Below are 25,789 nucleotides of genomic sequence, written 5' to 3'. Positions count from 1 at the left end.
AACTTTATTTTTCCCAAAAAGTAATACAGTGGCAGAACCAGATGACCAATCACTTTGTCATGATCATAATTTTGTAATGGATGTGACAAAGAACAACCCACTAACTTTCAAACATCTATGAGATTCAGTTACAAAGAAAACAATTTTTCAAGATTTTGTCAAAAACCCAGTACAATGGCCAAGTCACAGGGCATGCTGATGTAATTTCCACTCTGACACAACTTCCAACTTTTGAAAATGATAGTAAAAGGAAAATAGTATAGCAACTCTTACATTCTTGAATTGTGGGAGTATAGAAGAAGCTACCCAGCAATGTTGTGATTGTTGATACCCTGGCCTTTTTCAAGAAACTGCAGGATGAGATCCTTAGATCAATTAGCTACTAACTACCAAGCAGAATAGATGGGCCAAATGGTTTCTCTTCATTTGTTGCATTCCTTAAGAAATTAGAAGATATGAATCCAAAAAAAAAAAAATCGAATTCCAGCAGCTTTGTTCCAACAACAGGGTTCCATCTATATACTGTACATAATCTTATGTTTCAACTACCTGTACAGACACAGTAAAGACCTACTATTACTTCACTTTATCCTTGAACTAAACCGAAAATGACTTGAGTGAAATGTCTCAACATCCAAAGTTAGATTGGTAAAATGCAGTCAGAAAAATCATTAGCAACTGAAATTAGAACTTTTTTTATTGTATTTCAAAACTTGCATCCAATGCATGAAAAACTTGGTCTACATAGGACTAACTCATAAGAATCACTTCTCCGCATTCTACATTTAAATGTCCCTTCACTTCAAATTTACGGACAAGCCCTGTCTAAAGAAAGCCGTAGCCACAAAGCCCCTTTCAGGAGACTACAAGGACACTGACAGAGAGGATCATCAGCCAGTGACATCACTTCTCACGAAATGCACATTCACAGAACAAAACCCCTAACCTAACTGGTCTCAAAAACACTATGTTCAAAAGAAAAGCTCAAAAGACTCAGACAGAACCAGCACTGCATATATCTTCCCCTTGGCATAAGCTCACATCATTCCATTAACATGTTAGGGTTTCCTGAAGTAGCCCAAAGTTCTAGTAGTATTCAGTTCTGTGAGGCACTGGGATTTCTTGGCAGGATTGGAGAATACGGAAATCTAAAGTAAATATACCACGGCAACATATCCCACAGAGACTAGCAGGGGAGTTTTTTAAAAATGTTTGGTCCAGAGCAGAATTTGTTCTCACTTTGTGTTTTTGGAAAAGCATGATCGTGATAGTTGTTATCATCTTGGCGATCAAGCTGGAACGGCATAGCGGCGCCACATGTCAGTGAGTGCAGCTTCCTCACTGCTCTTGGGTCCTGGGTTCAATTCCAGTCTAAAGAGTCTTTTTTTAGGGAATTTGCATGTTCTCCCTGTGTTTGCATAGGCTTTTGCGAGATACTCTGAGACTCTGCTTCTCTCCCCGCCACTAAAGGTATAATGGCCAGGGTGATTCTCGGAATTATCTCTGTATGCTTGCTGTGCACTTTGCAATGCACCCAAGTCCTGTGCAGGGTGCAGTCCTGCCTTACGCCTTGAGCATCCAGGACAAGATCTGGACACAAGTGGCAGTAAGTGGCTTTCTGACAACTGGTGGGTGTTTGAATGCTATAAAGTTTGACATAAAGTGGACAACATAAATGAAATTCATGTTTTTCTTTTCAAAATAACTAATTGAGAAGAACAAGTAGAGCAAAACTGGACTGCAGGGAAATGCTTTGAAAGTTGAATTCCATCAGAAGACTTTATCTCACATATAGAAACACATGTTGGCTAATGGTTTGTCATTGTAAGCAATTTAGAAATAATTTGCATCAGAAACTGTCGAACCTCTAGGATGAGAGTCTAATGAATTTCTTGTTTTATAAATCAATAATGTATAAGTATTCCCAACATTAACAAACAGGTCATTTCAGTTGACGTATAAAGCTTACTAGATTGGGGCTTTGTAGGACCGAGGGTGGGGACTCCTGGCCTAGACTATTGCAAAATTGAAAGTTTTGGTGAATATCCAGTGTGTTTTAAGATGACCTGAATTTGTTCTATCAATCTGACTATTCTGCCTTTGGAAACATTTCCAAATTTGTATTATTTTGATTTGGCAATTGTATTCTTATCCTGACTCCCAAAATAAAGTTTCCTATTGTTATTTATCTCAGCTCTCCCATTCAGTCATTGCAGCTGTACCACCCAGTGCGAGATGAGGGACTTGTAGTTGACAGAGCCACCTGCTACAGTTTCCATACTGGCAACACCTACAGGAGAGTCAGCCTTGAGTTATCCTTTCTGTTACATCCAGGTTGGGACTGACACACATCTTAGTGCTGCCCCTAACAACCAGCACTTTGCACAGGGACTCAGCACAGAGTCTGTGTCTTACCCTGTGCAGACTCACTCAGGAGGCATCTCCAGGCCTCCATGAAGTTATCAATGAGGTGTACCCCATTCTTCCAATGGAGCTCCTTATTTAAGGTCAATTCCCTGTTCAGCTCTCTGACATTAAGCGAAATCTCAGTGTCACTACCTAGAACTGAACTTTCTGTATTCCATCACCATAGAGCATTGACTGGAGAAGGAATTCTCTCTTTCCTCCTATCGCCTTCCCCTTGAGCCACACTTACTCTCCTCCATAGCAAGTCTGCTACAGAAACTCAGGCAAATCTTGCTTCCCGTTAAATGCTCGGACTGCTAGGACTGCTCATGGCACAGCCCAGACCTGCACTGGCGATATCTGGACAACATGTAAGAAACATACAAGTTCCTGTAACATACAAGTCTAGTCCCTTTAGCGCCCAAATGCATGATAGGTTTGTATTATCAACAAAGAAAGTGTAGAAGAAGTGTAATGCTGGCATTCTCCGTCTCTCTGGTTTTGTTTTTTTTTTTGCTCCTAGCTTTTCTCTCCTATATCTGACTTCCTACACTCCACACACTGTTATCAACAGAGACAAACCTTCAGCAGGTATAGTAGCTCCAGAGAGAAGTCACAAACTCCAAACTTATTAGACACCAGGTGTCGTCTCTCAGCTGGGGTTGCAATTTGGTTAGGTTAACAATCAATGTAGTTACAGTGATATAAAACAATGCAGACAACTTTGTTAATATTGCAAAGTATGTTACTTCCCAGAGTGAAGCATGTCAATAAATGTCACCGGATACTTGCTAAATCACACCTTTTTTATCCTAAGAAACTAATTTATCAGCATGACTCCACATAAATTAAAAGTCACCATAATTACACCTCACCAAAGCAGTTAGAAATCAAATGATACAAAAATGTGAAAATCCTATGTAACAACAGTATGCAAGGTATTTAATAACAGAAATTAAAGTTAAAAGAGGCCCCTGCGCTCTCACTCTGCACTCAGCCTCAACACATCTACATGCTTATTTCATTTTCTTACATTTCTGCAACCAAAATATCGTTGTATGCTTAGCATCACCAACCTTCACACTAAAAGTAATGGCCTCCATCACAAATACTCTGTCAGGAAACACACTTGCTATTTCCTCCACACTGCTGAAGTACTGTATAGGTTCTCTCACATCCCGGTCTTGGTCCAACAGTTTAAACTTCCCTGTAACAAAAAAAAAACAAGGAAATTAGAGATAATCCAGTCTTTGGACTGAAATTATACTTTGTATTGTACTTGTACAGTAATATTATTTCACTAAACTCTAAACATTTGTGTGTTTTGTTGATCAGACAGAATGAAAAGCAAAGAATGTATCTACGATTTTATCATTTTTTAGGTTTATTCATACATTTTCAAGCAGAGGTTTCATTGTTCATATGGAGTGCTCTGAGGATGGAAGGAATTCATAAGAGACCAATTAATAGTGCTTTGAGTTTGCCATCATTATTTTTATAATGGTCTATAAAGTGCAGTTTACGTAATGCTGAAAATTAGCCAGACTATTCCTAGAATTAATCTGTTAATTTACAATTAAATGGCAACACACTTCTCAAAACAGAAAAAAGGTCTGCTGTAAAATAAAGGAAATATGGATCGCAAAGAAAAAACTGTATATAGTACTGTCAAAATTAATCCTTTGATTGTTTTCTAATTTTACTGTTGTTGAAAATGATATGACTGAAAGATCGAAAGAAGAGCACAAAAAAGTAAATCAGAGCCATGAATGAAATCCTTCTGATTTCAAGAGCTGCTGTAACTGTGATAATGAACATGATAATGATATCCTGAAGAAATATAAATCAATATAAAGGTATTACAGAGATGCCAAGTGCACATACAAAGATGAATAAGATGTAGGATGATAGAAAAACAAGAGTTCCCCTGCCTTAGATTAAATAACTGAACATTGGTACCTGGAACAGTGAGTTGGATTCTGTGAGTTCACACTGTAAGCGAGAGTTGGGATTTCTTTGCCTTTTGTCCATTTTATTAGTGCTTTATTACCCTAATTGTGCTTTAGAAATGGAATCATTGTGTTATGTAGAAGAACTCTTCACAAGATTTTCAGTATTCAAAAGAAACTAGCAATGACCAATTGAAGTGCACTACGAGCTATTCATTACTCTTTAGATGAGACCATTAATATTGAGGGAAATTCAAAAGTTCAATGTCTGGAAGTAAATCAGCACTCTGTACTGGTTTGGTAGGATATTTGGTTGGAGTTAATGCTGCATGTTTACTTGGTGGAAGAGAATGGGAAAAGAAACAAGGGAACATTGTTGTTTAACCATGAACAATTAAAAAAAATTAAAGGTCACTATAAAAAAATATAGATTTTGGAACTTGTCATTCAATTTTAAGAGCATTGTTTGCATAATAAAAGAAATATATTTTTAAAAATCCTTCTCTTGAGATATCATTAAGATAACATACTTTAGATCTCATATTTACTGTATGGTACAGGTATGGTACAGAATGTCATTTCTTAACATACTAATACCATGTTAGTCAGTATTAAGCAGTATTAAAAAATCATGATCAAAATAAGAAGTGGCTAAATGCTGTAAAATAAAAGAAATAAAAAGGTTTTCAATGTGTTCTTGTTAAAACTTAGTACTAGTATCCAGACCTTTCAAAATCTTGAAGGTGGTACTGGCTTATCATTGAGTTTTCTCAAAAGCACTCATAAATAAAAATAGATTTCAGTTATGAAGGAGTACTGTATAGAACACGTGTATAAAATGAGCAGTGTCTGAAGTAAGTACTATGATGGTAATTAGCACTACTTATATTAAATTGTTTCTTTCTGAACAAAAGTCTTCATTTGTTCAGTTCATAGTCTGAAATGTGCAGTGATATACAGTAATGACCTCATTTAGTTGTCATTTCCTTAAACTTGTTTTTATCATTTCTTAGTGTAAAAATATGGATGCAGTTTTGCTCTATTATACATACCGTGACAGACAGAAATAACAGGAGAACATTTTCCAAGGACTTAAGACCAATTACTTATTATACGAAATTCCTGTGGTGTTAGTGAGTTGCTAAGTTCTCAACGCCAGTTTCCAAGTTAGTTGTTCACAGGTAAATGATTTCCCATCTGTGACTGCAGCTAAGCAGCCCAGTTGCCCCAGGAGTTCAATTCTTTGCTTTTAATGAATTTTCTTGCAGAATATTTGACAGTGCTGATGATGTTTATCAGCTGTGAGTGTAGTTCACACGACTCTGAAGACCCTTCAAGTTCCATTGCCTAGCAACAAGTTTCTTTCCCATTTCCAAAGTAGCTCTCTCCAACCACTGAGCATAATTAAAAAGAAAACTATGCAGACACTTAATGGCAGATTGATAGAAAAGCTCATCGGCCTGGCAATGCACAATGCTTCATCTTGTCACTTTTTTGATCTGCACTGTTCCTTGTAATCACTGAAAAAAATCCACATTCCCTGTATAGTCTTTAAATACTCTACATGAAAAATATGAATATGATTATTTCAGAATACGATGCATTGATCCAAGATCTCATCTAACGTTTAGATAAATTAAAGCATGTGCCGTATATCTGATCTGCTCCCACAAAGTCAACCCCACTTGTATTATTAACAAGAAATTCAGTGGTTGGGTTAGATCCTTATACAAAGTGAAGGAGAGAAAAAATTTGCCGAGTATATTTGACGTTGTTTGTCTGGCTGAGGGAGTTTGGCAGCCTCACTGATAGGATGAGGATACCCAGACGCTCTCTCTGTGTTGTGAAGATTGAACCAGGTAGTTCCTGGGGGGGTGGGGGGAGAGGAACAATAGAGATCTGCTCGGTGAAGTCACAGGCGCAAGACTTACCATATCTAACAGACAAGTGGAAGTGTGCAAGATTAGAATCTACCCAAATTTCTACTAAAACTTCTATTCAAACTGTTATTATTCCACTAATGTATTCCGCTATCATTACCCTCAATGCTAAGATATGAATAAGCAGAATTAAACTTTTGGTGAAAGAAAAAATATGACTTTGAAACCAAGATACCTACAGTACTGTACATGTGTGTGTCCTTTGCAAATTTGTCATAAGCAGAGCACTTGCCTGATGAAATCACATCGTTCCTCATTGGAAAAAATGTTGACCCAATGACATCTAAAATCTTCTTTATGATGCCCTTAATTCACTCTGTTACTTCACACTTCTATATAAAATACCAATCAATTATCACAGATAACAAAATTAATGAATAGTCAGCAGCTTAAAAATACCCGTACAGATGCCCAGAAGGCTAAACCGGAAAAGGCACTTCTGTACTCTATACACCAGACTTGATGACAGAAACATGAGTCAGTTTCTTAGCATTAGTAAATGATGAAAATGATCTTATGTTTTCAATATTTATAAGTTATAAAATGATAATTTTGTAGTATTTTTAATGGCTGAGACACTTCTTTTTCCTGAAACACATCCAACATTGAAATTTCTCATTTTAAAATAGACGTCAAGGCACACTTTTCCACCTGACAAGTCAAGCTGTTGTGGTCTTACCAGACTTTAATTGCACATTTTGTTGTCAGAAACACATTTCAATAAGATACATTTAGGAGCGGTATCACTGGGGTTAATACAGATTGTGTATGATCAAAATATCAATGAAAATGTACAGCTTGTGTCACGATCGCAAACCCCTCCTCTTAAGGGCGCTCCAGCCCTTTCTCATTTGCATCACTCCCACCACCTGTTCCTTGTTTCTCTCCGGTTCATTTAGCCTTTATAAGCCAGGCGCGCACCTTACTCGTGGCTCTGCATCTGATCCCCGTATCGTGCGAGCCCGGGACCTGGTTGTGCCTGGCTCCGTTATGTTTTTAACTTCCTGCTCCTGTCCTCGTTCCCCCCGCCGGTTCCGACCCGGCACCTGATTTTAATCTCCTGTTTGGACAGATTTCCCAGTCTTGGACCTTTTGCTTTCCTTTTTGGATTTCCCCTTTTGGATTTATTCTGGACTGCTCGCCTTGGCCACACCTCCCCAGATCACCAGCACCGTATGGACACGCCCCCCCGTTCATCCCTGTTCCTGCATGACTTTTCCCTAGTGTATTCCTTCCACACTATTCTGGATTGTGTCGTCCGCATAGGGTCCGGAAAGAACTGTTCGTTACAGCTTGAATATGGGAAATCTGATGCACTGGCAGTAAGTAGAAAGAAAAACAAGACTGGACCAAGAACAGAACCCCATGCCTTGATACTGACTCCACTGAAGGAACAATATCATAATTTAAGTCGCATCCTAAGTAACTGACCCAATTTGCAAGACAACATATCAAAATGGTGTAGAAATCTGGCACTGGTGTGGTCATTACACCTGACCTAGCTTGAGTGAATTTTTAACACAACTGTTGCACATGACATCTCAGAAATAGCTGAAAGGTGGAGATAACATCATCTGGAATGGCCACAAGACCAAAAGTGGAAGCATTTTGGTAACAGTCGCCCAAACCCTCATTCATAATTATAACATAGGAAGACCATGGCTGGACGTGGACTTTAAAACCCTCTGTAACACCATTGAAATTTGAGGCAATGTCGGAAATGCACCTTGTGTGTGTCTCCCTCAGTTTTCTCCAAAAAGGCCATTTTCATCACAATTAAACTTCTTCAAACCTTCACTGGACTGTGCTGTGACTCCAAGCTTCCCTATGAACTCTTGATTCATTGTGGCCTTTTGATGTTTAATTCTATTCAGTTTTTTATTGAAAGAAGCAACATAAATGGTCAACTTGTTACACACTACTGTTCTCGCTTTTAAATGCATACAGTATAGTGTCCACTTGTGCCCTCTGGTTCAATGTTTCACCATTTATACTGAATAGTCGACATTATCTCCACCTTTAACGATTCTGAATGCTTGGATGAATGCCTTTTAGTCTTCTCTGTTCAGCTCTTTAACCTGTCAGTACAGTACATTCCCATAAGCCCTAGAATGTGTTTGGCTGCTCTTCTCTGAACCCAATTCCAGCAGCATTATCTATTTTATAATGTGGTGACCAAAACTGTAAAAATAATATTCCAAAATGAGACTAAATTAATGAATTTACAATTATCATAATCTTCTTTTCCATCAATCTCTTGGTGGTTTTTTTTTTGCTTGTAGTTTTTCAGTTTTCAGTTTACTTCACCACTATATTATGTTATTATGATATTATCAGTTCCCTATTGGTTCTCTCACTCCTTTTTGCATTACTCTGTCTTGATTGCTTGAAAAGACTAAATCAATACAAGCACTTTCTCTGGTAGATGCTCCAACAAACTGAGTAAAAAAATATTACTAATAAAAATAAAGTTAAAAAAGAAATTTAATAAGAAATAAAAAACGTATTAATATTAATCCTCCTTCAGTTTTCTCCCACTAATGAAATGATTAACCCACTAAATATTTTCAGTTTCTGCGGCTGAAATTCCCATAGGACTTTACCAGTTTATGTGGGAAAAACTAATATACTACTATAAAAACTAATTTTGTTTTTAAAACAAATTCTTAACTACATCATATAAGTGTTGAATAATAATGTACAACTAACATAAGAATGGCTATTTATACTGTAGCATACTCCTAACACTGTACCTTTAGAATGTTTTTTGTTTAATCTAACCCATGTAACTTCAGAGACTTGCTACTGTACCTCTACCTTTAGTTCCTGAGCCTGAATACTCTTTTTGATATATTGTTCTACAACTTCTAATCTCCTATCTTTCCTGTCTCTTCAGAACAGTGTGAATTCACTAATGTTGCATTCATCACCATTGTTTAAAGTTACATTAGTGGTTTCTTTACTATAATTAGAAAATTAGAAAACCAATCAGAAAGTTTCCTATTAACTGTCTAATCATATTTTTATGTAGCGCTACCTTAGCAGGAGAGGGCAGATTTTATAATTAGTATAAATATAGTATATACTGTATGTAGCTGCCTAGAGCTGGCCTATCCAAGTTAAGAAAAGGCTTTATCAAAGGAATGTTACCAGAAGATGGAACAAGTACAACAGCAAGATTATCAATATGAGGGAAAATTAATACTTTCTTTTCTGTCTTGAAAACAGTTACTTTGCAGATTTAAATACTACCAGTATCTAAAAATCTTTTTTGCACAGATTTTGCAGATCTGTTGCTCATTTTATTGTTTATGATCTAGAGGAACCACTGGTAAAACTGATTTAAAACATTACTCTGCTTCTATTTTGGATTTGGGATTTTTTGTTTTTTTACTGTTGCCGACGTGGCCAAAGTTACACCACTGCTCGCTTAACATCTACCATCTAATTTGCTAATAACACTGCTGTTTTGAAAAAAGTTACCCACTAAATCCTATTTCGGAAACTAATTTTAAAACACAACTCTAATGCTAGTTTGGATTTTGAATTTCATTTTGTTTTATTGCTGTTGGCAACTATGAATCTGTTACTGCCTCAATATTTACCATACAATTTTCAAACATATTGAAAATCTTACCATCTCTATGCCACTGAGGAAACTGCTTCTAATTTTTTCTTTTTTCTGCAATGTTTGTTTCAGGAATTCACAGTAAATGACTTATTTAAACCATCCTTTCACTAATATTTTGAGTTTTAGAACATTCTTTATTGTAGATATTTTGGAAATAATTACAGTATTTGCTGTTTAAAAGTTATTATTAAGGAGCCCTTTTTACAGGCTGCATTATACAGTATATGACTACCTTTGTCTAAATCTTTCTAAACCAGAAATGTATGAACTGGGATTGTCCCACACTCCTTGCCTTTTGATTTGAAATTAGTCTGCAGGGTGAATGGGATTTTAAAGCTCTGGTTATACTTTACTGACTTTTGGCACAGCTGATATTTATGGTATAAGGAGACGACGTCATAAACGCAGAAACCAAAATTGTGGTATGAATCTCTCAAACTGTGTCCTCTTTGTTGAGCTGACTACTATAATTAAAAAACTAGGGAAACCACAAATTCTAGCCCTAACATACTTACAGGCCAGCTGAATGTAAGATCTATGTCTGGTAAGTCATTGTTACTAAATGACTTATTTTCCAAAAAACGTATTGTTTTGTCTTACCAAGTTTATGAACATGGTCAGTTTGACACCACTTACAGTGGGTAAAATGTAAAAATAAAAATTTAAGAATACATTTGTATTGCCAGATAACATTGTTGAGTTGTTTACTGCTCTCAGTAAAGTCATAAATACAGAAGCTCCAGTTCAGACTCATTACACTTTAACTTCATTCTCATGGACATCTCTAGACATCATTCTCCACGGTTTAAGGATGACCCCAAAGCCCTCAGACATAAAGGTTAAGTTGGAGCAGCAATTTTGGTCAAAAGCTCATAAATAAGTAAGACTACTTATTTTTTTATTTAATTTGAAACTGGATAAATCAAACTGCTCCTTTGAAAGTATTTTTTCTCTGAAAAAAAAAAGTTAAATTTGAACTCAATCATCTTCTGCTGTTTAGGATTTTTCTCCCACTTCTAACCTAATTTCAACTTCTGTTTACCCTGAAAATACTGTAGTTCAGCTCTCAAGACTTTCGAAAATGTGACTGTCTGTAATACTGTGAAACTGATACGTCACTTTAAGCTACAGTATGTCCTATTTCTATTAGCTTAGATCTTTAGCCAGACAGGATTCTTAAAGCGTGCATGCTGATTCTTGGCCAATACTATGGACCTACAGATGGCTGTAAGGCCAATACATGACCTATGGATTCTACTGTTATATGAATATGGTCTTTAATAAGGTCTTAGTGATTAATGTAGACAGTTGAGTGTGTTTTGCAAGTTTCTTCTTGCACTATTGTCTTTTGTTGCCTTGGTTCTTGTTTGGACATCTTGATCCTGAAAAATTCTCCTCCTAAGCCTGGCAAAAGCCCGACTGCTTATCCTGCAGGATATCTCCATCCTCATGTCAGCCTTAGTCAAGAGCACACTGTCAAGGTACACAAGTGTTAACATATTTTTTAGAGTGCTCTTGTCAATATCAATGTGAATTATGGGGATTTGTGGATCATTGCGAGTTGCAGGTTAATAAAGATTTTGGGTCTTTTTAATGTTCTCCTCAAGATCTAAAAGCTTTTATACATTTGTAAAGGAAATGATACATTGGAGGTTTGCCTCAGTAGGTTACAATTGCTTCGCCCCTTAAAGGATGGTTGTAATTAAGATACCAAACAGGGTTGAAACCAAAATACATGCCTGTTTAACCCCAGTTTCCACTTTGAAAGGAGCAGTCTCTGTCGTGCGACTGCTAACTACAGCTACTGACATTCCTTCATGCAGTAGTCGCAAGATCCGAATTAATTTATTAGGGAAATCAATTTTTGACAGTACACTATTTGCCAGAGGACATGACAGTGTACAGAGTCAAAAAGGTTTAGTTAAATCAATGAACGCCAATATAGAATGGTTGATTTTGTTCTTGGCATCTTGAAGCGGATCATGACAGTTGTACCTCTGGATTGCTAAAAGCCATGTTGTGACTCAAGTATTTCCTCTGACAAAGGTAGCAGCCAGTTTATTAGTATGCGGGAGAGTATTTTGCCAGTTGTGGATAAAAGGGAGATACTTCTGTAGTTGCCAGTCTATTTTATCCCCCTTTTTAAAAGTGGTGACTATAAGGGTATCCCAGCAGGGATTTCCTCCTTTTCCAGATCATTAATAGTCCCTTACATTTGCCTTGACGTTCATGCTGGGAGGTTCACCCTTGTCCTCCTTTATGGGTCACTGAGGGATTCGGAGTGCTATATTTATTTCCAAAGTGGTGTTTCTATTCAGCAGCTCTTAGAAATGGAAGTGTTTTCTCCAGCAGGAATTGACAACATCATTGTCCTTCAAGAGGTCTTGTCCATCTTTAGAGCAAAGGGAGTTTAGGTCACAGTAGCTTGTCCATACATTGCCTTTGTGACATTAAAGAAGGCCCTGGTCAATAAGATTCGGGATCTCTAGGGCCTTCTCTGTCCACCAGCTGTTCTTATGTTCCCTCACTTCGGAAAGAGCAGCAAGATCTATCTGAAATGTTTTCAGCTCCTTGCAATGACTGCAGTTCTCCTTTCAGGCCTGTCACTCTATACACTGTCCTTAAGGGTCTGCACATTCCAGACTCCAAAATTCGTTCATTTTCCTTTGTTTCTAATCACATTGGGGTGTTCCCACTGAATTTGGTAATCCAGTCAGGATTATGAGGCAGGCTATTTTAGGGCACCTTAGCTAGCCCCTTTCCCATGTGGGGTGAGCAGAGCGGTTCCTTAAGAGGACTGCTCAGTCATGGATGCAACTGCCAAAAAGCTCTCTCTACCTCGATCCAAGAGCTACTGTAGATGACTGAATCTGACACCCACTGCCTGTGTGCCAGTTTGTGGCTAGGAGCTCCTGAATCACACTACCCTTCTCCCATCACCACATCATGTTTGCCACAGCACTTTGTTTGGACAGTTAATTTGGGTTTCTACCGGGAGAACACCTGTGTGTGACATCTTTTAATGAGGATAAACGTTTAGAAGAAAGATTTCTATTGTAGAAAAAATACATATTTTCACCACAGAACTTGAGAAATAATACCTTCCTGTAGAGAGTGCAACTTTATTCTGTCAACATAAGCTTCCTTTCTCCAATCACAATGTGAATTCAAATTTACAACATGTCCTTTGTTCTTTTACAGATGCTATTGTTTATCCATGGTATGTTTTCATAATGCTAATTTTTGTACCCAACACGCAGTACTTGCCCCAAGATGGTTACACCTGTCATCTAACCCATTAGTAAACAGATTGTGTACTGAATATTTACTGATTGTGCTGGTGAAGTTGTCTTTATTATTTCTGAAACTAATTTCACTGTCTGATGATTTATTACATGCACTTTAATAATGTGAGGCTGCGTCTTATCAGGACAGGTAGAATACTTACACTAATAAAGTTATTCAGCAAAACAAATTGCTATGAAAATGACCAGATTTGGATGAGTGGTAAATAATTACAGTGATAACTGATATCTGACTATATTGCGTTAAGGATATGCACTCAAATGAATAAAAGTTGTTTTTGATCACTTGTGTGTCCAAAAATATAATGACTATGAAAAACAAAATCTTATTCCCTTGCTTTACCTTCACAGGCTATAAGGTCAAATGGTCTCCTCTCATTTGTAACCATTATAAGATCAGATAAGATTTTATTGTCACCTGAGGGAAATTTTTTATGGACACCCAGCACTCCTGTACACTTAAATAGAATGCAAACAAAAAAAAAACACTGCACATTATTCTATTACAAATATAAGAAAAACATTGCACATCACTCTATTGCACATGTACAGTATATTACATAACAACATGTAACATTTATAACAGATCACAAAACCTACTCAAGTGGGTTGTAAGAGTCAAAATTATGTTTATCCCTGACATTTGCGTTGACAGTTTTAATGGACAGTGGAACAAAGGAATGTCTGTATCTGTTTGACTTACATTTGGGAACCCTGAAACATTTGAGTTGAGGATGTGGGAAGGATCTGATATAATTTTTCCTGCCTATTTGATTATGGATTTTTCAAAGATTTTAGTCTGGTGAGTTTAGAAACTGTACTAATGAACAAACGTATAATGTATCCAAAAAATATTCAAACAAGAATACAAATCCAGGTTTATGGTAAGTAATCAAATCATTCAGTAAAAAGTGTGTGCTCAAATATAACAGTTATCATGACTTAAGATGTACACAGTTAAAGTAAGTAGATTGTAACTGTCTTTTTATGAAACCAGATAAGATTTTTATCATTTGTCTTGAGGAGAAAACTGCATCTCTTACAGTATGTCAGTCCTGCCTGTAGTTCATTTCAACAATTGTGGTGGTCCTAAACAGATCATGGGTTAGAAGTTAAAAGTAAGCAGTCAATGTTAAGAAAAAAAATTATCTTTGTCTGTGACTCTCTCTTTATATGAATAAATGTATGTTTGTGCATACAGTATGCATACACACAGTGACTATAATCCACAATATCCTGTTGATAAGGAAGCATGTCAGTTCACACAACTAGCTGCATTTAGGCAGAACAATGGCTACAGCTATGTCAGTGATGCAAAGTAACCACATTTAAAGACATGAAAATCACTCAAATCCTAGTCAAATTAGGCCCTGACGGCATAACTAACAAATTTCGGCATCTGTCATAAGTTAAACCCTGTGACCCACCAGAAGACTGTGACTGCTGCATAACAGCTTCATCTCCAGACAATTTAACCCTGTGAGACTCAACCATATCTCTTCTTTCTTATTTGGATCAATCACGCTTTCAATTTCTATTTAATTAATGTAGATATGCAACACAGGGTCATGTCCATAACCGTTGACCTCAAAACAGCTTCATTTTATCAGATTTAAAGCCTATTAAATATCCTAAGTATTCCATTCTCAGAAATTCATATTGTGTCCACTTATCAATAAAACGTTCATGATATTTATTACACAATATTGCATGCATTATTGCAGATAACCTGAGATGATGTATCATGAAAGGTGTTATATAAAATAAAGATTATAATTCATCAAATTATCTATCTGAATATAAAGCTTATGGGAAACGAAGTGCACTCTACAGACAAAACACACTGCTTGTCATTCATGTTCATGACACGAACTGGGAAAAGCTAACCAGGTGTGTCTATAGCAATTTTATTTATTGTTCATAGTCCCAGTGCACAATGAACAAAGTAAATGTTTATTTAATCCTGTATGAAATAGGTATATGAAACTTCATGTATTGCTACTAAAAATATTTCTAGTTATGGATCAGAAATGTGAGTAAAAGGAAGTTGTTTCATTAATGTTACATAAATAACAGAGATGACAAATTGCCATTCATGGTAGTGCCAGAAGTGGTACAGGCCTTACACGGACTATTGACATGAGAAAATCTGACATCCTGAAAAGAGCACTTGTAATTGAGAGTGACAGTGACTAAGACTATGCAGTCATATTTGACTGATATATGAATGCAGTGATGTGTTTAGAGTTCTGTACTGTCTATACCAAAATAGTGATAACAAGCAAGTACCTCCAATAATCCATTTATGCTGGAACATGCCTTTTGCACTAAAAGCATAGATATAATCCTAAAGATTGAGAAAGCATCAGAATGGAAGAGCAGTCTTGTAGCTAAGATTCAACCCCCATTTGTGCCATGGCAAGTGGTAGGTCCATTTACCATTAAACTCATTCAGTCTAAGAGCTGCTCCACCTACCATGAAAGCCTATTTGGATTTCCGCAAACAACTGGTAACCAATTTCACAACGTTCTTCTACCACAATAGGTTGTAGATGTACAGTACTGCACCATTGGGATCACTGGCTGTTTTGGGGGATGAAGGCTGCATCAGAATGAGACCTACTGTTATCTTTGTCTCCATGAACCTAGCCTTCGGATCAAGGTTGCATTCTGTCATCACATGCATGAACAGTTTCTCCACAATAAGAGCAGTCATCCACCCCCAGTTCTCAAATGGATGGTATACATGAAGAAATGTGACATCGGTATCAGCTGAGAGATCATGTCCCTCTTCTGAATTTCCAAAAAAACAAATAAACCAAAGGTGTCTGAACAGGGAAGAAAATCATCATGGCCAGATCAACCAGATAAATGACAAAATACATCCCAAGACGCCACCTTCTTAATCTAACTGAGACTGTGTGGATACCAAATCTGAGTTATTAGCCATCTTCGGGTTCAAGGATGACAATCATCCTAGACCAGGAAAGATAGCCATTGAATCATGTGTTAATGTCTTACCATTGTCCATTTTGTGTCTACGTTCAAAACATTTGCAATCTCAATCTCATTACAGTTACTTAAGTAATTGTATGTACTTGTAGGCTATTATAGAAGGAAAAATAAAGTGTTTTTTTTATAGATTCTGAGTGTATGGTATTACGATTTTCTAAATTATAAGCTATATTTATCTTTTTTTTCTTATTGGTTTTATGTTAGTAATGTTTTTTTTTCCCCCACTTTCACTTGTATTAGCTATATCCATCCATTTTCAGTAACCACTTCACCCAATACAGGGATGCAGTGAGCCAGAGTCCAACCCACCAGACAATAAGCACTAGTTCAAGTTCTCTAATACACCCTACTCTGATGAAAGTGTCTCATTAACTTTAGTCATGATCATTGAGATACCAATAATGTAGTATTTTTGCAAGACCCTCATGCCCTGATACTGGTGCTACATTTGAAAATGGAAACATACTGTGCCTACAAAATACAACATGCTGAGGGCAGATGTCAAGCATTAAATTCACAGTGATGAAAAACTAGACAAACCTTTCATAAGTGAAATGAACTTCAGACAAGTAAATGATTATCTGTGTTGTGCATCGCTTACAAAATTCATACTGCATTTCTTTTTATTAAATGTCTTTTATAACTTGCATGTTCTATTATGTTCTTTCTGCTCATAAAGCTTTCAATATTGTATTTCCATAGAAACCAGACCCAGGCCTGAAAAGATCCAACAGCTAGGCCCCATTCATTATCTTGCTATTCTCATGCATACCCACTATGCAATACCCCACACTGCTACTGATCTCACAGTGGCAGAAATTTGAATTAGGGTGCACTAGTTTATAGATCTATCAAGAAAAACAGCAGCAGAGGATTTAATTACAGCAGTATAACAATAAAAGGCAGATACTGTCACTCCTTCTCTTATAATTTATGGCAAACATTTATAGAGGATGCCACATGTACTTACACATACTTGTTGTGGAGTTAAACAAAGGAAATAAAGAACAGAAGATGCTGGCAACAGGTTCTGCAAAGGATGAATTTACTTATGAGTATCAAGACCCGAACCTCCTGAATATAAGAATATTACACACAGAAAAAAACTGCAAAAGAAATAAGAAATTATAAGTTAATATAAACATTTACTTATACTTCTATTTTAATAGAGACATACTGTATTAGCCTGGTTATAAATATAAAGAAATGGAAATATTAAGCTTGCATTATTTTATTCAAGTTTAACTGTTCCCTCATGAGATAAATGGCCCATACAGTAACATTTTTTCCTCCAGTGCAGAGTTGTCTTTGTTACACAATGAAAGTAAAACTCAGAGGCCACATACTGTAGAGCAGATCATACAGAGAAGAGAGAAATTAAGGGGGGGGGGGGGGGGGGCTTTAAGAAGGCCAGCTTGTACAAACCTAAAGTGGAATGTAGCCAGGATACCAGGGCCAGCACTCCTACTCTTATAAACAGTGCAGTGGGATCTTAAATACAAAGTAATCAGGAGCTCAGTTTAATATCTCATTTCAAGGCTACCTTCTGAAGAACACTTTCTCATGTCACCATACTGAGGAATTGGTTCCGAATGTCTGGCTTTGTTACTCCATTATGACTTGGAGCAACACTGATTTTCTGTAGCATTTTGCTCAGATCAGCTTCTGGCTCTGATGGGATCAGACCAACAAGGTGGTAATACTACAGTTCAAGAAAACCAGAATGAGTTACCAAAGACAACTCAAAGAGAGAAATGGTCTTGGTCAACTCAAATATTATTGTATTGAAAAGCAAATGTGTTTCTTAAAAGCACTAACTCAGCTTTGACCCTTTCATTGATCAAATGGCTGTTTATTTTCATTTTTTAAGGGGAGAGGTGGAAGAAAACACTGAAATGTTCTTGCACTTCTTTTATTCATTTACTGATGTCTGACTGGAAAAACACCTTTCTGTATTCGAAATATATTGCAGATGCATCTGCCATCCTGTAATTCAAGATGGAGTACTTTTGTCAAACTGACCCTCCCAAGAGCATCAGTCACTTCAAGCAACTGACTGGTATGAACTCCAGAGTAAGTTGATAAATATCCACCTTTGTGTATTAGTGCGTTTTAAGTCATATGATTGAAATGTGCATGCACTTGCGCACTGACACTGTAAAATTAGGATGTCCTATTATGTTATTTACATGTATTAATTGTTCTTTCTGGTTTGTTTTTTGCGCAACAAAAACTGACTAAGACAATTAAGAGCTAAGAATAAATACCAGCAGAACCACCAGCCCCCCAGAACTGAAAATGAAGACTACTGCTCTACAGATGAAGCCAATGGATAGTGTGGAAAGTCATGTCATGTCATTTGCCAAACCGCTTTATACCATACAGTGTTGCGGGAAGCAGGAGCCTACCTGGCGAGCAACGAATGCAAAGCATTGAATTTACACTATTAAAATTCAATTTGAATTATTCAATTATTTCAATAATTACTATTTCTATTATTGACACAATATCTGGCCTATTGTGGCCCATTTATGTTTCACATTTCCAGAAAGTGTGACTTTACTGTTTTCACTTCATGAGAATTATAAAAAATAAAATGATCTATTTCAGCAATATTTTTCCAAACAGCTTTCAGCATTCGTATGCAAATTACTGTATAATCCTTCTATTTTAAATAGCAGCACCAAATTTCAAATCTTGTTCTTTTCATACACAAGAGCTACAAGCACTGTATAGGCTGGTTGCTATACGTAGAGAAAATAGGGCAGCATATGGAAGATTATAAGGACAATTGCAACTATTGATGAAGTATTTATGCTCCAAAGAACACTAAAGGAAAACACATTATTTACGCAATAAAGAAATGGTCAGAGTTCACTCTCACAATTCGAGGGAACAAAAGAAGGGGGCTGTTATTGTTTCTCTGTCACTCTTAATGCCTTTTGGGGAGGTAATTTTTTTTCTGGCCAGACTTTTTCTTTTTCTGAGCTGACCTTTGTCTAAAATTATTTAAACTTGTTACATTTCCTAGTTTCCAATTTTTTGGTCAATAGGGCTTCATAGTTAGTCACATTGAAGATGAAAAGAAGAAAGATGATGATGATAATGATGATGATGGTGATGATGAAGCTAGTTGAAGAATGTAAAGTTCCAAAAAACAATGTAAAGCCTTGATTCCATATGAATAACTTTTTGAGCATATAGGACACAAAACCCTTATTTAAAAAATACATCAGGAGTATTGTTTACTGAACGATATTAACACAAATCATTTATTATCTCCTTTGCATCATTTACTTAAAGCCGTTATTGTTATAGTCAGATAGTTGTGCCTTTGTTTCAAACAAAGTCATTTTAGAAAGCTGAAAGCATACAGACCCTGTATCAATAAGACAAGGGCCTTGAAAAATCCCAAATATTGAAGCTCTCTGGACGTTGTAACAATGTTAAGTAAAGCATCAAGGACTGAATTATGCTCGATTTGATGTAATTAGCTTATGTCTGGCAAAGGGGTATGTGACAAGTGAAGACTTGGCAGTATTTTAAATATTCTGAGAGAATTCCACATTCCCAGCCTGTATGACTGCTGAGTTCTTTTTTTTTAATTGAAAATATGACTTTAAATATTTTAATGTAATTAAAATATAAATTGATGAGATAGATGGTGCTTAGTTTTGCTGCCTCACAGCTCCTGGGTACTGGCTTCAATATCGGACAGGGATGCCTTCTGTGTTTGTCATGTTCTGTTGTCCATGTTCTTTCTCTGAGTGCTCAGGATTTCTCCCACCTTGTTGCTAGGTTAATTGGTGCTTTTAAACTATCCCTGTGTACATGACCTCCAATGGAGAAGTCTAGCTCCGCATGTCTGCAATCTTTACCAGGAATATGTCACTTTCTGAAAATGGACAGAATATGCATGTATTTATATGCAATATACAGTATGTACATATATTGAGCATCAAAAGAAACTATTTATGACTGCAACAAACGCATGACGTTATTGCCAGAAAAATCATTTTACCATTTTTTGTAGTAGGTGCTCTATAATTTTATTAAACCTAAGTCCTTGTGTTGATTAACACCGGTAACCGGTGGCATTGCGGTGTACTGTGAAAGCTGCAGGCATAACAGACCACCTTTCAAAAGGAAAACAAGCTGTGTAACAGTGATTCCTGCTGTGTACAAAGTTTCAGTTGCTGTGTTGAGTCGGTCTGTCACATTCTTCCTATATAGAACCTGGACAAGTATGTGTACGTTCACTGGTCTCTGAGCCCTAGCTGCCACACATCCTCCCACCGCATCCCACAGATATTCAATGATGCTTAGGTCTGGCAATTAGGGCACAACTGTCACATGCTCATCTGCTAGGAAAGCCATTGTTACACATGCAGCTTGAACACAACACCTTGTCCTGCTGGAATGTTTATCATTTCAGGACGAGCACAAAGGAAGGGTAGCAAAAAGGATCTAGGACTTGATCTACTGCATGTAGCACAGTACAGTCAGAATGCCATTAGTTGCTACTGGAGTTTCAGAGGAAGTAGAGACTTCTGCCCAGATCATCACTCTTGGGGACCTCCTTATCCATCGTTTTTTTGGACACAGTCTTTCTGCCCTTCTGCATTGCAAACTGCCATCCATCAGGGTTGTCTGTACAAAACTTTGATTTCATTGCAATCAGTCAAGGTTATATCTTCCTGAGGCCTTGCTCCAGCATACTGCTGGCACAAAGGAAATTTTCTCTTGCCGAGGGAGGCCTATTGGATCCTTTCTGTGTTTTCTGTGTCTTGATTGAATGCTTGATACTTGACCATAAGACAATATTGACAAATGTAAAAAATAAAAAAATCTGTACATATTGTTTTTTCTAAACACAGACATGCATAAATTGTAATGTTTCTTTTTTATGTACAGTATACAGTATAGAGACTTAAGAGCTCTTTCATCTGAAATGATGAAGATGAAGAGATAAAATGTGTGATTAACCAATAGAATTGAAGTCCATGATACACCTCTTGCTTTTACCATACGTCTGTCTCCTATATCTTGTGGAGTCTGCTTTTTTAGTAGTGGGTCCCCAACATGGTCCTGGGGAACCCCTGTGTGGTCTGTTTCCCTTCTAACTGACCTGTAAATCACTGGTGCTAATTGATATTGCTCCAACAACTTCAGCCTACATACCTTCATACAAATTCTGATGTATCCGCGATGTCTGACCAAAAAGCTCATAACAGTTGATCACTTTGTGATGAACAGGCACAGATAGGAAAGACAAAGTATCAAAGACTCCCACATTCAGCAGGTCTTATGAAACTGGCACTAGGTCAACATCAATTACAAATTCCATTTCAAATTGTAAAGGCTGAAAGCACATTTTAAAAGTATTAAATAGAATTGGACCCAGTCGTCCCAAACAGAAACTAGAACCAATTAGCCCGTGATTAGGGATTAAGAACACAGCTGGAACAAAAAAAAGAAACAGAAGTTCCCAAGGATCATGGGAATCACTGGTACAGTATAAGGTAAATAAATGTGGAAATAGAACAGTTCCTTGTTAAATGAGGAAAACACAAGAAGGCTTAGTGGACATAGTTGTTCAGGGTTTCTAAAGATGTGTCTGTCTGTGCATTAGCTTACGTCACTAATGGTCTAGTCTCTGAAAGCACATTGTGCTTAGCCTAGATTGCACTATTCCCCATTGGTGCCTGGGCCCCAGCTGGACAGGGTTCAATCGTACTCAGCAGAATAGGTCATCTGCTGTGAACAGAGGGACATGGCAGATGGAAAGCACTCAGGTTCGACAGGTGGCATAAATGAGTGGGAATCTTGTCTGACTTGGCAGCGTTCAGGCTCGGTTTACACTCAGCCCCTCCGGAGCTCGCACTGAACTAATTAAGAGTCCCGTTTATCATCATTTTGTCCAGTGTAAATACTTTATCTCTTACTTCACCTCCTTCCCCCAGACAGGCTCCGTTCAATCTGTAACAGAAGTACGGGGACTGAGGTTTTGAATGGAACAAGCTGAGAAAATCCAGTTTCATTGGCTTCCACTTTCAAGGTTACAAAAACACTCTCAGGCTCCCAGATATTCACTGGCAATGTGAGAAAAGCTACACCAATGGAAATTTAACCAGGAGAATTTGCATGTAGCAGATCAATTTTAAGCTATTTTATTTTAAAAAATAATCTATCCCCTAAAAAGCCACATGTATCTCAAAAACATTTCTTCCAGTCTTTCAGTACTTCCTTAAGTTTGTATTGTACTGATCTACAAGATAACTAACATTAAAAAAACAAAAGATATACTGTATTACAGCAATATCAATTCCTGGGTGGTTCTTAAAGAATAATGAGACTTAAAATACCCTAATATCATTTAAGATTAGGTTCTTTGATTCAATTCAAAATTGTCAAGTGGAGCCACGTATACAAAATCATTTTTAATTAATGAGACAATCTGGAACTGTAGCAGCTTAGTTACTGTATTCAAAATTTTAAAGATAGGATATTCTAATCCACACTGTAAAAACGTTTTTAACAGGCTCTATACTGAAATACCTGATTTTTTTTTCCATTTTAACTACTGTATCTATATTTAAATCATGTACAGTATTAGACCGTTTACTTTAACATGATAACAGTCTACATATTTGCTTTCAGAGAGATCATATCGTCAATAAAATTACAAGGTGAGATATAAAAGACATTCTGATGATGGAATCATTGGGATACGTGATAGGCTCCATTCTGTAATAACGAACCAGTAACTAAGAAAAGATGTGTAAAAGCTGCGATGAGCTCATTGCCTGCCATGACTCATCAATGAGGAAATTCTATTCAGATCCTTCATATTAAGGACTAACTGGTCAAAAATAAATGAATTGGTTTGGACTGATGATCTCATCAGCCATGATTGTGTCATGGAATATTGGGTAACACCCCCTTCCCCCTGAGAGGAAGTGCTTTCCATTCAACTGATTCCATTTTGAGAGAAATCTATTATCGAATTACATTGAGCAAATATTTTGGGATATATAGTCAGCTACAATACAGCCGGCTCTTCAAATATTCCCCGGTGACTGTGGGAGATGAAAGTTCATTCTTCGCCGGCCTGCATGAATGAAGCCTTGCTTTCATGTTTTCAAAGAGTTACAAACACTTGCATTAACATTGTCTTTTTAAATTAAAAACTTCACACCTTGGAGATAAAACATATGCCGTCTACAACCTCCACATCTCTTGGTTTACTATTGTCACTGGCAGCCGCTGTATCAGAATCTGTGATACCTAGACGTGAGACAACCTGGAGCACAAGGCTTGTGTGAAAATTAGTTGTTTTTTTTTCCATAAAAGCCAAGAACAACACTGTTGGGCAACTTCAAATGGGACTATACTTAAATGGTGGCAACGTGTCATTTTGGTAAAAACCTACAAATTAATAAGTTACCATCCTTGCAAAACTATTGACAAAAATGTTAAAGGTGGTTTTAGAAAACCCTAATGTGTTTAAGCTTTAGTGATATCGTTACACTCTGGAAGACTATCTTCAGTCAACACTATTCTCAAAAAAATCTCCTTAATATGTTTTATTACTGTATAAAAACCTATGAATGAACAAGTTTCAGGATTGGACAGAAGTAGATAAGGACCAGATAGTGTTCTATGTGTTTTAATAATTTCTCATCAATGTGAACACATTAATAATATTAATGTTAAACTAAAAATTAAGCAAGGTTTCCCTATTAGTTCAAATGCATTTTGCAATCACAGCAGTGTTTCGGAAAACTCTCGTTCTATCTTGGGTGCAGAATGAACAAGGCCCATCTGAACTTTCTGACAAAAGTGCAGTTCAAGATTCATTAACATATTATTGATCTGCTTACAAATCTTCTTTGAACACTCCCGTAGAAGACGTGTGCCACAGTAAAAGCAGATTAACCTGTATTAAAGCAAACTGAAATCTTTAACAAAGGTTTTGTGAAGTGCAGATAATGTAAAAGGGAACAGACCTGGGGGACCATGAAGAAATGATTACATGCCATAATTAAGGGAGACTCACTGGAAATGGAGGTAGTGCTGTGTAAACATACCAAGGTAAACTTGCACACAAGAACAAGCAGCTCACTACAATTAAAGTGACTCAAATTATCCTCAATTAACGCAAATGGTTCAAACTAACAGTTTTGCTTTTACATTACAATTATAACAATAGCCATCACGTCAGTTTTATGAAAAATTATGGAAGTGCTCTCTTACTCTCTGGTAGCGTAAACGCCAACAAAATCACATTAAACGTGACTTTCTATGAGATGCAGATAAACCCAAAGATCTGACTTTTTCAGCTCATTCCCATTTTGAACAACCACCGCCGCTGCCACAGTTGTGAAGAAAAAAAAAAGGAGAGCCGTTGCGGGCTAGAGTGCTTGGAGGCTGTTTCTCAACAGTAAGTGAAAAGGTGTTTACTTCAGTGGTTTTCCTCCGACACATTCAGAAGTCAACGTCGGCGTCTCAGTATCTCAGTGGCTAGGAACGGAGTGAAAATCAGCGAGACGTGACAAAAAGCCATCTGCCCACGGAACTCATCCTCAGTAGCCCAGCCAAATGGAAAAGTAAGGTTTTGTTTAATGAACAAGAAGGTTGGAAATCTCTAAAGTCATGTAAGAAACAAAAAAAAGGAAGACCACTGAGAGTAGCTGGTTGTGTAATCCAATCCCCTCTTCACAGAGAAAACACAACAATAACTTGCCAGCACTTTGTGCTAAACTTAATCTGGCAATAAACCAGGACTGTCAAGAGAATGTCAGCGAGTAACAAACTGAACCGTAACCCTTTCAGTGCTCAACCTCAGTGTTTGAAGCTATCATATCATGGCTAGTCAAGTTAAATGCCATTGAAAAGACTGAGGTGGTAAATAATAAACTTTTGTAAAACAAAATATTTTAGATAAGTGAAAGTGTTGTATATTTTAATTTCGGAACACTTTTCAAATCTTTTCTGAATACACCTTTGACAGCCGAGCAAGAAAGTGATATGGAAATGCTCAAATTGCTGCTGTAAATTTTAATCAGTGCATTACACTTAAAGTTACATAACTGTTTTCAATAAATATACAACTGTACAGATGCATTTCTCTATTAAAAGAATAATGCACTGAATATATTCTCTATTTCCCTTATTAAAAAGGAAATAAAGATTAAATGCCTGTTTGTAACACTTAAAACAATAGCAAATACTGATATGTATGAATATCATATGTACTGTATGAAGACGAATTTCAACTTATTTGTTGTAGCACCAGAAAAATGTATTCTGTATTTCTTCTGAAGCAGGAATTCATTTTCAACAGCAGGTAATGTTTTATAAGTTTGTAATGTTAGTTTTATCCTGGTTACTCATTATGGGTAAAAAAAAAAAATTCAAATTCTGCTGTGACAGTTATGTCTCCAGCCGCCACAAGCCGCAGCAGATGAGCATATATGACCCCCCCCATTTAAAAAGTCCAACTTTTGGGGCTGGAATTTTAAGATGGCGCAAAAAGGCAGA

General features: G+C 36.9%; 1 protein-coding gene across 1 annotated transcript in view; it reads right to left on the bottom strand.

Annotated features, from left to right (window-relative positions):
• The window catches only part of garem2 (GRB2 associated regulator of MAPK1 subtype 2), a 70,604-nt gene that overhangs the window by 16,795 nt on the left and 28,020 nt on the right, over window positions 1-25,789 (bottom strand). The window contains exon 3 of the mRNA XM_088928111.1: window positions 3,483-3,613. Coding sequence (XP_088784237.1) covers window positions 3,483-3,613 — 131 coding nt within the window. The remainder of the gene's footprint in view (window positions 1-3,482; window positions 3,614-25,789) is intronic.

This window comes from Atractosteus spatula, chromosome 2 (genome assembly GCF_055471065.1).
Source record: "Atractosteus spatula isolate fAtrSpa1 chromosome 2, fAtrSpa1.hap1, whole genome shotgun sequence".
Classification (NCBI taxonomy): domain Eukaryota; kingdom Metazoa; phylum Chordata; class Actinopteri; order Semionotiformes; family Lepisosteidae; genus Atractosteus; species Atractosteus spatula.
This window is presented reverse-complemented; position numbering and strand designations above follow the sequence as displayed.